At 46.8% G+C, this 13,602-nt stretch overlaps 1 protein-coding gene across 1 annotated transcript in view; it reads right to left on the bottom strand.

Moving 5' to 3' along the window:
• The window catches only part of QARS1 (glutaminyl-tRNA synthetase 1), a 35,081-nt gene extending 31,484 nt beyond the window's left edge, over positions 1 to 3,597 (bottom strand). Inside the window, exon 1 of the mRNA XM_080995695.1 lies at positions 3,441 to 3,597. Coding sequence (XP_080851821.1) covers positions 3,441 to 3,563 — 123 coding nt within the window. The 5' untranslated portion in view covers positions 3,564 to 3,597. The remainder of the gene's footprint in view (positions 1 to 3,440) is intronic.
• Positions 3,598 to 13,602: the final 10,005 nt, after the last annotated feature.

Raw genomic sequence — 13,602 nt, forward strand, 5'->3', positions numbered from 1 at the left:
GTTACTTCCAGGTTTCACCGCTTGCGCATGCACAGACGCTCAGAATGACGTCACACGCATGCTCAGAAGCGGCGAAAAGCGACGCATGCGCGTGCAGACGTGCCGTCACTTGTTACGTTTGCTTCTAGATGTGAATGAGGCTCCAGAACGGATCCCGTTCGAATCTAGAGGTACCACTGTAATGGCTGGTGTCCGTCTAAAGATGTTAAGAAGAGGTGACAGGAGAGGTTTCTGCAGAATGAGACAGAGAAGCTCATAGGAAGCTGCCATATACTGAGTCAGACCACTGAGGTCTATCTAGCTCAGTATTGTCCACACTGACTGGCAGCAGATCTCCATGGTTTCAGGCAGAAAACGTTCCCCATCCGACCTTCAAGGGATTGAATTTGGGTAGATGCTCTACCACTAAGCTATGATCATTCTCTTCCCAGTTAACTTCTTGTGCATCAGGAGGACACCATCTCCACCCTGCCCCTTCCCAACTTAAGAGCCAGCATTACAGAACTGCCCTGGCTGCAGAGGGGAAAGTCCCAGCAACCAGCAGAGGGATTTTTATGTAACGCCCATGTCATTTCGTTGGGTTGCTGCACCATTGTGTTTGGGTGCCTATGCACAAGGGATAACTATGCAACAAGCAATTCCCAGCATGCTGTTGCATTACGACAGCCCCAAACGGATATGGCTGTGGTTCATTAAACTCTGTGAAGAAACTCTTGCATCTCTCTGCAGCAATGTAGGTGAATCATCTGCATTTGGGGAACTATAATTTGAACAGTCCTCTCTCCAATGACAGAATGAATGGGTACACCCTGCTTTGTAAGTAGACACCGGCCAATCCCACCCCACCCCAATGATTTCATCCTGGTCGAGAAAAACAGGAAACAAGCGCAAAAATCAGCCGACTTCTTGCTCTCTTGGTTATCTTCAAGGAGCTTCTCTCACCAGCAGGACTTTCACTTTCAGATTCTTAGAAACATTTCCAGAAGGAAATTCCACTGCAGAACAGAGCTGAAGTTGTCTGAAAAGTCACTGCTTGCAACGTGGTAAGCTAGAATATGTCGGAAACGTTTCCACCAACCTTATTTTTATCACATAAACACGGAAACCTACGCTGACCTTGAAAGTAAATCTGAACGCACACCTGCTTTTTAGTCCTCATCCTGAAACTGAATTAAGCCCAAGTACACATAGCTCCCGTTCTCTCTTCTTCCCATGTCACCACAAATTGCAAGCCATGCTACAAGCAAATGAAATGTATCCTTCATGTAGGTAAAGGTAAAGGGACCCCTGACCATTAGGTCCAGTCGTGGCCGACTCTGGGGTTGCAGCACTCATCTCGCTTTATTGGCCGAGGGAGCCAGCGTACAGCTTCCGGGTCATGTGGCCAGCATGACTAAGCCGCTTCTGGCGAACCAGAGCAGCGCATGGAAACGCCGTTTACCTTCCCACCGGAGCAGTACCTATTTATCTACTTGCACTTTGACGTGCTTTCGAGCTGCTAGGTTGGCAGGAGCAGGGACCAAGCAACGGGAGCTCACCCTGTTGCGGGGATTCGAACCGCCGACCTTCTGATCGGCAAGCCCTAGGCTCTGTGGTTTAACCCACAGTGCCACCTGCGTCCCTATCCTTCATGTAGCAGCAGGAAAAAACTCATAGTAACTTGATCATCTGAAACAACCACTGAAATTTGTTTATTTGAAGCATTTCTACCTCTTTCCTCATCCCAAAAAAGTCCCAAAGTGGATTATGTAAGGCCAATAAAAACAAGAGAGTTCATGAAATGGGACAGAACCACAGCTAGAACTTGAGTCCAGCCTACAACAGTAAACAAGTCAGAGGACTTACAAAAGGCTCCTGAGACGTTATCCGTGCTTTGAATCACCTCCATTGGGGACTCACAGGAGGCCCTAATAAGTTCAGTTCCAAAACTCGGTTCCTAACCCAACAGATAATACTTATTAAACATTTGATATTATTATTCTGTTTTTCTTTTTCATTCTTGGGAGTTTCAAATTGCAGAGGTATAGCTGACCACCAATTTTCAAACTGAGCATCAATCTGAGTCTCAGATGAAAACAGGCAGTTAAAACATATGCCAACAAGTGGCAGGGAACAGATTCCAGAGTGACCCCATACAGAATCTACCGGGACAGAATCCAGTCTTACAGCATATCCTAAGCATGCTTATTTAGAAATAGTTCTTACTGTATTCAACTGGCCTCACTCACAGATAGATCTCCCCAAACCACAGTCTAACCCCACTGACCTGGAAGCCCCACTGAATTCAACAGTAGTCACATCTTGAGTAGGACAGGACTACATGCTGGCTTATTCAGTTAGTGCCATACAGCTCAATGTCCAACTGCCCAGGAAGTATGTTTAAGATTGCATTGCTAAAATAGCTAGGGACAGGCCCTGAGGCATGATGGTGCAGCAAGTTCAGATTTGAAAGAAACCTTTAAAATCAAAAAGATCTTCTCGCCCTTTGCAGGAGATCACAGGACAGAACACTGAACTCAGAAACCATCCTTTCTTACAGTCTATCTATCCTCTGCCCTCTCTTTGACAAAGACTTGCAGATCTCCTAATTTTAGAGGGTTTGCCAAACTGCGTTATCTCTGTGAAGACTCACTGAAGTACGATAAAAATGAGAGATCATTCAGAACTGTGTCATATACAGTCATACCTCGGGTTGAAGTAGCTTCAAGTTAAGTATTTTCGGGTTGCGCTCCGCGGCGACATGGAAGTAATGGATCGCGTCACTTCTGGGTTTCGCCGCTCACACACGCACAGAGGCTCAAAATGACATCACGCACATGCACGGAAGCGGCGAAATGTGACCCGCGCAGTCGCTTCTTACATTTACTTCAGGATGCGAACGGGGCTCCGGAACAGATCCCGTTTGTATCCAGAGGTACCACTTGTATACAGTGGTACCTCAGGTTAAGTACTTAATTCGTTCCGGAGGTCCGTTCTTAACCTGAAACTGTTCTTAACCTGAAGCACCACTTTAGCTAATGGGGCCTCCTGCTGCCGCCACTGCACGATTTCTGTTCTCACCCTGAAGCAAAGTTCTTAACCTGAAGCACTATTTCTGGGTTTGCGGAGTCTGTAACCTGAAGCGTATGTAACCCGAGGTACCACTGTAGAGGAATGGAGGAGAGTGAAGGGTTTTTGGGTTTGGGGTTTTTTGAGGGGGTAGGGTCGCCCCATTCCTTCTTCGAGCCGCTATATGACAAGCAGAACTTCAACCCCTCTGCAGCATTTTCTGGCCTGGAAATGCAGTGATGGGGGTGAGCTACACCTGTTGGATTTCAGCCTGTCAGGTTGCTCTCAAAGATACAGGAGCACTACCGGTGTGGGGAGAGAGACTAGAGGGGGAGAGTTGGCAGCCTGGGAACTGAAACCAACGGAGTCTCTTAGGGGCAAAGCGACGGTACCTGCACGACGGCCTCGCGAAGCAGCGCGCTGAGCGCCTGGTTCCGAAGGGTCTCGCGAGCCTTGCTTTCGCTCAGACCGATGCTAACGAAAAGCTCCAGCGCGCCCGGCTCGTCGGCCGCCATGCTGCTCCTCGCAGCGGCCTCTACTTCCGCCCGACGTAGGGCGCGCCGGCTTCCCAGCCCAACTAACCATGCGCAGAGTGGGTAGGGGGCGGGGCAAGGAGCTGGGGAAAGCCAACCCGAAGCTGCCGTCGGTCTTTCGGCCAATGGGAAGCGCCGCCAGGAACGCCCGCCTCCCCATGGCCCCGCGGCAAATCCGAGAGAGGCGAATGTGGCGCTGGGCGGGGCCGGCGGGTTGCTTCTCGTTTGCATCATCACTCGAAGGTGACGTTTTTTTGAAGAGCGAGGGATCAGGTGGCCATAGAGATAGAAAGAGGGTAGAGAGAGCTTTGTGCACAGATTTTTACATTAAAAGTCACTTGTAATAAATTGAAGGAGGTTTTAAAATTGGATTGTTTATAAGGTTTTATGGACGTGCATAAACAAGTATATTATAATGGAACCAAGACGGAGAGTGGAGGGAAGTCGACCCAAATTTATGGTTAAATTTGGTTATGATTTTTTTCCTAGTTTTTTTGTATTGTTATTTCTGGAAAATTAATAAATTGTTATCAAAAAAGAAAGAAAGAAAGAGAGTAGAGAGAAAGGCAGCAGAAGGTCCTGAGTTCAATCCCTGACCCCTCCAGGTAGGTTTGCCCCAAATCCCGGCGGACTGCTGCCGGTCAGTTTAGGCAATACTGAGCTAGATGGGCTAGTGTTTTGACTTGTGTAATCATAGGGGTCCATACAGTTAAAGCTATGGTTTCCCCAGTAGTGATGTATGGAAGTGAGAGCTGTACCATAAAGAAGGCTGATCGCTGAAGAATTGATGCTTTTGAATTATGGTGCTGGAGGAGACTCTTGAGAGTCCCATGGACTGCAAGAAGATCAAACCTCTCCATTCTGAAGGAATCAGCCCTGAGTGCTCACTGGAAGGACAGATCCTGATGCTGAGGCTCCAATACTTTGGCCACCTCATGAGAAGAGAAGACTCCCTGGAAAAGACCCTGATGTTGGGAAAGATGGAGGGAGAAGGGGACGACAGAGGACGAGATGGGTGGATAGTGTTCTCGAAGCTACCAGCATGAGTCTGACCAAACTGCGGGAGACAGTGGAAGACAGGAGTGCCTGGCGTGCTCTGGTCCATGGGGTCACAAAGAGTCGGACACGACTAAATGACTAAACAACAACAACAATCATAGGGGTCCCTTTACATTTTAATCATAGTATTGTAGAGTTGGAAGGGACCCCGAGGACTATGCAACTGTCCTGTGCAGGGGATGGAACCTGCAACCTTGGGGTGCACTACATGGTCACTTAAAAACCTTTTATGCTAAAGATGTTTATTATGGGAAGTCTTGAGTGTTGTGCAAGTAAATGGGGCATGGGCACAGCTACCTGCTTTTTGAGAGCTGGCATTGGGTTTTTGCAGCAACCGGAGGAATCGTTGGAGGAATGCTTTGCAGCAGTGTTTTTGGACATTAGTGAAGCCAGCGGTTTAAACTCTGATAACATCCCTAATTTTCTGTCTCAGTAAGGATGTTCTTTGTAGTATTACAGTAGGGAATAATAATTCTGGACTACATAGCATCATCTCTCTCTTATCACGAATCCTCTCTCCACATCTGGAAATACAAATAATTCTGGACTACCCACAATACAAGAGGGACGCGGGTGGCGCTGTGGGTTAAACCACAGAGCCTGTTTCCGTGCGCTGCTCTGGTTCACCAGAAGCAGCTTAGTCATGCTGGCCACATGACCCGGAAGCTGTACGCCGGCTCCCTTGGCCAATAAAGCAAGATGAGCGCCGCAACCCCAGAGTCGGCCACGACTGGACCTAACGGTCAGGGGTCCCTTTACCTTTACCCACAATACATATAACTGCACTACCCACAATATAGAGATAATACTGTTGAACCTTTCCCACCCTATATTCAATAAGAATGATTTTAATTGACCACTCAGTCAGGAAGCATTTGCAGGGCTTAAAAAAATATTCATTTATAGTGTTTTCATCCTGCTCTTCTGTTATGTACTGAGTTGAAGAGGATCCAAAAGGCAGCAGTCTGATTGGTCCTAGAACAATAGGATTCAGAATGCGGCAATCTGATTGGTCCTAGAACAATAGGGTCCAGAATTCAGCAGTCTGATTGGTCCTAGAACAATGCAGCAATATGATTGGTCCGCAGGAGCCACCCAATCCAGCTCCAGGTGGAAATGAATCCGCAACCTGATTGGCCTACAGGAGAATCCCAGAATTTGCCAATCACATGCGGCCCATTGTGTAAATAATGTATATAAAGCAGATATTTTGGGAAAACTTTCATTCCTCACTACTATGAGCTGAATAAAGAGCATGAAATCCACACTCGACTCCGAGTATATTTCACCTTCAGTCAGAAAAGGCTTCCAGGACAGCTTATAAATATTAGCGATAAAACAACCCCTACCCTGAGGTTTAGAATCTAAAAGACATGACACAAAAGGAAAAGTGATTGAGAGGGCAGAGGGGGAAAAGGAAGCTTGGCAACTTGTTCTTGTAATGACCAGTTGGAACAGAAGCATTTGGAGAAAAGGAGCCACAAGTTGTTGATCTCTTATCAGAGCTGACAGAGATGCCCTGCAGTCTCATCTCTCCCTTTGCTAGAGGCTGATGGAAGACTGGAAATGTTTTACAAACCAACAGAAATGGCTTTCTCACAACACAATAAGACCATGTGCTATTGCACCCGACCTAAAACTTTATTACGAGGCAGCCTGTTTCACCTGGTTAAAAGACTGGTGCACGTTGCAGGATCCGGACCTCCTGGACCTGGAAGGTTTTGACAACCGTTGGGGATGGCACGCCTACCTAATATATGGAAAAGCGAAAATTCATAAAAAATTTACCAACCATATAATAAGAAGGTCACTCTTTGCTGTATGGGAAAAATAAAAAGATCTGATGGAGCCTAAAGTCCCGTGGTGGACTTCTCCAGTAGAAGCCATAGCAGTAAAACGGAAAAATACTCAGGAAAGCTGGCCAACATATAAAATACTTCTAAAAAATGAAGATAACCAAATAAAATTAAAAAACTTTGAGGAAATAAGAGAACACATTTCAGACAGGTTCCAATACCATCAGTTATTTGAAAAAATTAAATCTGACAAACAAAAGGGGTTCTCAACAGAAATTTCCCGATTCGAATCTGATCTTGTAAATTCTAAAAGAAAAACTCTTTCCAAAACTTACCGACTCCTCCTTGACTGGACAGTCAAGGAGGAGGAGGTAACAGTGGCAATGGTGAGGTGGTCCCAGGATTTTGGCCATTCAATAACCATGGCCCAATGGGAAAATTTATGGAAGATCAATTGGAAATTCACAAATTGTTACACAATTAGAGAGGACTTTCAAAAAATGCAACATCGATGGTATCTAACACCATGGAAACTTTCAAAAATGTATAAAAATGTGTCAAGTAATTGTTGGAGATGCGGAGACTCAGGAACATTCTACCATATGTGGTGGACATGTAGGAAAATACAGGTATTCTGGGAGAGTATCCATGCAGAACTGCAAAAAATGCTAAAGATCTCTTTCAATAAAAAACCAGAGGCCTACCTCCTAGGAATAACAGATATGGATATTCCACAAAAGAGGAAGGGTATCTTTTTATATGCGACGACGGCAGCAAGAGTTTTGATCGCAGCAAAATGGAAGAGTAATGAAATCCCCTCTATACAAGATTGGATCCAAAAGCTGACTGAATATGCCGAATTAGATGGTTTATCAGAAAAAATAAAGAATAAACCAAAACAGGAATTTGTTTCTAAATGGGAGGTTTTCAAAGAATATCTGAAAAATAAATATAGTAGTTTAAATTCTGTTGCAGCATTCGAGGAACTTCAGTAATAGTTGCATGGTAGATATAAGAAATTAGATTTATTGAGAATAAGTTTAATCATGAAAAAAATGTCTATTGGCAATAAGTAATATGAATTTGAAATATGGAATAGACGGGAGGTTGGGTCTTTAGTGTTAAGACCAATAGATGTTTTATTGTTTGCTAAGAAAATTATGTGTCTATGGTTACTTTTGTAATTTGTGTGTAATTTGGTATTTGGGTTTTTTGTTTTTTTTCCTTCTTGTTGTATAAATAAAAAACTTTATTTAAAAAAAAAAAGACCATGTGCTATTGCAAAATCATAGCTATCATAGAGCCCTGGGAGCAAGCTGTCAGTTGCAACCTTCAAAGAAGAAGAGAAATGGTGTCAAAAGTCATCAGGAAGTCCCATCTCCAGACAGAAGAATTGTCAGTCTAGGACTTGTTTATGTCTGGGAGAGAGGGAGAGGGAGAGAGTGCCTGCGTTAAGATGTGAAGCAATTTTTGCCTACTAGGAGAGTAACACACAGTAAAAGGCTAGACTAAGCACCTTCACTCCTTGTTTGATGAAAGATCTGACCCTGATTGCTGCTCACCAGAAAAAATCCAAGGCTTAACTCACTATTTGACTTTGGGGCAAGCAGCTCTGGAGGGGGAAACAAAAAATGGAAGCAAATTTAATTTATAGTCCATTTTAACAGTATAACATTTCTGTATCTCCCAACAGAATAGCAGGCCTAAAGCAGACTACTGCTACAAAAATGCAGGGTCTGTTTGATTTAGGACTTATTTATTTACTTTGATTCCTTGCCCTCCCTTCACCACAAGGTCCCAGGGCAGGTTAGAAGATAAAGATCAACACCACGTGAAAGAAAATAAGGCATCTGGTGAAACCAGTTTTGATGGTTGTCTGGTTAGGACAGATTCCTTTTAAAAGCACCAAGGCTTCTGTTTTCTTCCAGTTCTGTTGCCCTGGTTTAGTTATTGTCCTTGCTGTGTCATACATACACTTAAGTGGGAATGCAGGTGGCGCTGTGGTCTAAACCACTGAGCCTCTTGAGATTGCCGATCAAAAGGTTGGCGGTTCGAATCCAGCAATGGGGTGAGCTCCAATTGCTCTGTCCCAGCTCCTGCCAACCTAGCAGTTTGAAAGCAGGCCAGTGCAAGTGGATAAATAGGTACTGCAGTCGGAAGGTAAACAGCGTTTCTGTGCACTCTGGCTTCCATTATGGTGTCCCGTTGCACCAGAAGTAGTTTAGTCCTGCTGGCCAGATGACCCGGAAATCTGACTGTGGACAAACGCCGGCTCCCTCAGCCTGAAAGCGAAATGAGCGACACAACCCCATAGTCGCCTGGACTTAACCGTCCAGGGGTCCTTAACCTTTACCTTTAAAAGGTAAAGGGACCCCTGATCATTAGGTCCAGTCGTGGCCGACTCTGGGGTTGTGACGCTCATCTTGCTTTATTGGCCAAGGGAGCCGGCGAACAGCTTCCGGGTCATGTGACCAGCATGACTAAGCCGCTTCTGGCGAACCAGAGCAGTGCACGGAAACGCCGTTTACCTTCCCGCCGGAGCGGTACCTATTTATCTACTTGCACTTTGATGTGCTTTTGAACTGCTAGGTTGGCAGGAGCTGGGACCGAGCAGTGGGAGCTCACCCCGTCGCAGGAATTCGAACTGCCGACCTTCTGATCGGCAAGTCCTAGACTCTGTGGTTTAACCCACAGTGCCACCCGTGTCCCTTACCTTTACCTTTACATACACTTAAATTTTTGTTGATCATAAACCACTTTGAAAGTACTTTGAACTGATGGGAAGGGTTTTGAAATAACTGCACCAGCCTGTTTTAATAATCACACAAATTATTATGCTTGAAATAGTTTGTTGAGGCACCATGCAGATCATAGGACAAGTCAGGCTCAGCCCCCAAAGTACAAAATGGCTGAAAAATAGAAAAGGAGACGTTGCCGTGAGCCCTCTGTTCCATCAGGATCTGGCATGGTTTGATGGCTGCGGGAGGAAGAGGAGGAAGGGGAAGAAGCAGGGTGGGGCAGCTTGAAGGTCCTTCTCTGGGTATAGAGGTCCTCCCTTTGTGACTCCAAATGTTGGAAAAAGGGGAGCAGATCCACCAGCACTCTCCATTGCCCCTCCTGAGAGCACAGAGCCTCCTTTGGGATGGGAGAGAACTTAGACCAGTCAATGGGAGGAGGCCAAGCAGGAGGCAGGTTCGGAGCTGGAGACGAGGGGCAGAAGCACAGTCTTGTCACACGGAACCATGCGCCTCCTCCATAGGCGCAATCAGAGCATAAGGAGAGCCTTGGCAGATCAGGCCTATCTAGTCCAGCATCCTGTTCTCACATGGCTAGCCAGGTGCCTCTAGGAAGCCCACAAACAGGAGCCAAGAACAAAAGTTTGGATTTGATATCCCGCTTTATCACTACCCGAAGGAGTCTCAAAGCGGCTAACATTCTCCTTTCCCTTCCTCCCCCACAACAAACACTCTGTGAGGTGAGTGGGGCTGAGAGACTTCAAAGAAGTGTGACTGGCCCAAGGTCACCCAGCAGCTGTATGTGGAGGAGTGGGAAATAGAACCCAGTTCACCAGATTACGAGTCCACCTCTCTTAACCACTACACCACACTGGCTCCAAATGTTGGATACCCCCAACTGTGATATCCGGCAACTGGCAGCCCTGTATCGGGAAGTTTTTAATGTTTGACTTTTTGCTATGTTTTCATATATGCTGTAAACTGCGCAGAGTGGCTGAGGAAACGCAGCCAGATGGACTGGGTATAAACAATCAAATTATTATGATTATTATTATTACTTTAGAGTAGTGCTTTTTTTCTGGGGGGATGCAGGGGTACGCATTCCCCTAAACAGTTTGTGAATCTTTGTACTTTTGTCCCTTTACTGTATTTATTTTTCCCGATTTGAACTATAAAAATTGAGATTTTCTTGAGTCAAAATGAGAGTACCCCTAAACATTTTTTTAGGGGGGGGGAAGCACTGCTATAGAGGCATACTGCTGCCAACATTAGAGGTACGTAGATCATAGCCATCGTGGCTAGAAGCCTTATACTCCACGAATGGGTCCAGCCCTCTTCTAAATCCATCCGCGTGGGTGGCCGCCATCACATTACACGGGAGCAACTTAGTTTAACTGTGTGGTGTTTGAAGACCTCATTTTGTCAGCCATTCAGATTCATTAGATGACTGGATGGCTTTCAAAGAGGACTAGGACAAATTCATGGAGGATCTGCTTGACCAGCACTGCCAGAGGCATGATGCCTCTGCGTACCTGGGACTCCCAGGTGGGGAGAGTGGCGGTGGCCCTCAGGTCTTGCTTGTAGGCTCACTACACACATCCGGTCAGCCACAGTGCAATCAGGATCCTGGTTTAGAAGGGCTACTGGTCTGATCCAGCAGGCTCCTGTTCTTGTGACCTTAGCATTATAAGAGAGAAGGAGAAAAGGGAAAAAACCCTCTCCCAAGCCACTTTCTCTACACAATTTTAAACCCCTCTATACGTCTCGGCTTACGCGTGGCATCGGTAATATAATAATAATAAATTTTTATTTATACCCCGCCCTCCCCAGCCAGAGCCGGGCTCAGGGTGGCTAACACCAGTAAAATTACAATAAAAACATAATGGGGGGGAGCAATTTAAAATACAGGTTAAAAATACAATGTTTAAAATGCAGCCTCATTTTAGAAGTAGCCCATAGATCAAAACCATAAGGGGAGGGAAACATAAGGGTCAGACTGAGTCCAAACCAAAGGCCAGGCGGAACAGCTCTGTCTTGCAGGCCCTGGGGAAAGATGTCAAGTCCCCAGGGACCAATCTCTTGTGACAGAGCGTTACACCAAGTCGGGGCCAGTACTGAAAAGGCCATGGCCCTAGTGGACACCAAACTAACCACCTTGTGACTTGGGACCTTCAAAATGTTGTCATTTGTGGACCTTAAGGTCCTCTGCGGGGCATACCAGGAGAGGTGGTCCCTTAGGTACGTGGGTCCTAGGCCACATAGGGCTTTAAAGCTCAAAACCAGCACCTTAAACCTGACCCTGTACTCCACCGGGAGCCAGTGCAGTTGGTAAAGCACTGGATGAATGTGATCCTGGGGCAAGGACCCTGTAAGGAGCCTCGCCGCAGCATTCTGCACCCGCTGGCGTTTCTGGATCAGCTTTAAGGACAATGTCTACCCCTGAACAGCAGCAGCTCTCTGGAGTCTACAGCAGAGTTCTTTTCCAGCACATTGGTCTTGAGGCTCCAGAAACTGAGCTCGGAACCTTTCCCTTTCAAGACCTGGGAGAACTTAGGCAGCTTTTCCATCACATTCAAAAATGAATAATGCTGATTCTCGTTCTCACACATCTTATATGGACGCGACAACCGTTAACTAATGGGTAGGGGGCAACGGGGATATCCTAGAGGGAACACTCCTCATATTATTGTACATGAGGCCTTCCAGAATAATATCAGGAGGTGGACTCATTCCTCTGCATGTACAAATCCAGTCCTTTCACCGAAGTTGATTCAGCAGTCCCTGCAAAAGAGGGATTGGGCTCCCAAGGCTGTAAACATTTTTTTTTTATTTGGGCCAAATGTCTGCGTCTTTTCCACAGAGTCATCAATGTCATGCCTTGTTGAGACCAAAGGGCTGTTTAATTTCATCAGGCAGGATTCTCCCCTCTCCTTGCAGAACATTTAACTAGGCCAAAGGTTACGACACGGCCAGGTCTCTGCCGGATCAATGATTGACAGCACTGAATCACCAAGTAGTGGTGACCTGACCCTTCCGAAGAGCAGAAAGGGGCCAACTTTCAGTTCCAGCGGCAACATCAAGAGACCCCATTAACTGCCTCCCTCCCCCATCGCAAGCTCAATGGGTGGACCAAGGCCCACAGAGGGAGTGGGGCTCAAGTGCAGAGTTGCTCTCCTTAACACCTGAATGAACAGCAGGGACCTTTCCCCCTCTCTGGCAACTCTATGTGTTATTCTGCCGTGCACCTGAAACTCACATGATGCAATCGCATGACAACCCCAGAGGGGTCATAGTTTAATACTAGCATGGTGCAAGCCAAGGGTCAACAGCGTGAGCAAGAAGAAACAGCGAGGACATTCGGGAGCCAGACCAGTGAAATGACTTGTATTTTCTCCACGCTGTTCTTGACAATGTCCTGAAGATGATCTGTAGAGCTGGAAGGAACCCCAAGGCTCAACTAGTCTTGATTCCCAGCAATGCAGGAATCACAGCTAAAAGGATCCCTGACAGATGGCCACCTAGCCTCTCTTGATAAACCTTCAGTGAAGGAGACTCCACCACCTTCCAAGGTAGTCTGTCCACGGCCACACAGCCTGTGGTGTAGCGTGGGCAAGGCTGGGAGAAACCATCACCCAGGGCAAAATCTGAGGATGTCACATTCCTCACAATGCCCTGATGCGTCACGAGCTGTTGCGTCCTTCGCACATCGCCCTCCAGTTGGAGGGCACCTTGAGAATGACGCGACAGCTCACAGCGCCCTGAGAGACCTGCACAGTTTTGATGAGTCTCACAAAGCAGCGCTGGGCTCTCAGGTACGTCCCTCAAAGCAGGGCCATGTCAGCCGGCCAGACTCCCCACTGGGCAGGTGACACAGCATGGTCCTGTTTAGGTCCAGTGGGCGGGGGTCGCTCCGGCCGTGCCCCCTGCCTCCACAGCATACACGTCCATCCCAGCTACCAGTGGGGAACACTCTGCCACTGCACACAGCTCTTACTGTCAGAAAGTTCAGGGCTGATTTAGCTTTCCCATTTGTAGTCTCTCTCTTTCTCAACTGGCATTTTCCCAGGCGGGACCCCTCCATGGTGAGAACTATCCATTTAATCCTACTGTGGTTTCCTGTTCTTGGATCTAGGTGTACTCATTATTCATGGTGCATCTTAAGGTCCTCTGTGCAATCCCGTGGGCTGGAAACTCTTTCTGACAAACTCAACAAACGGGGACGCTTCTCGTTTTAGCAATCCTTCTCAGAAACCCCATACAATATCCTGTTCGTTTCCCAATTCTTGTGCCAGCCGCCCAATTACTTAAGCCTACGTGGGATCAGAATTTTGAGTCATCTGCCTTTTGTTCCGTTTGACGTTTGCACAACCAGGTGAGTGCAAAATTGGGGTGAGAATTAGCACAGTGGGGAGAGCAGGAAGCTCAGCACGG

The sequence above is a fragment of the Podarcis pityusensis genome (assembly GCF_964106645.2).
Source record: "Podarcis pityusensis genome assembly, chromosome: 2".
In the NCBI taxonomy this organism is placed as follows: domain Eukaryota; kingdom Metazoa; phylum Chordata; class Lepidosauria; order Squamata; family Lacertidae; genus Podarcis; species Podarcis pityusensis.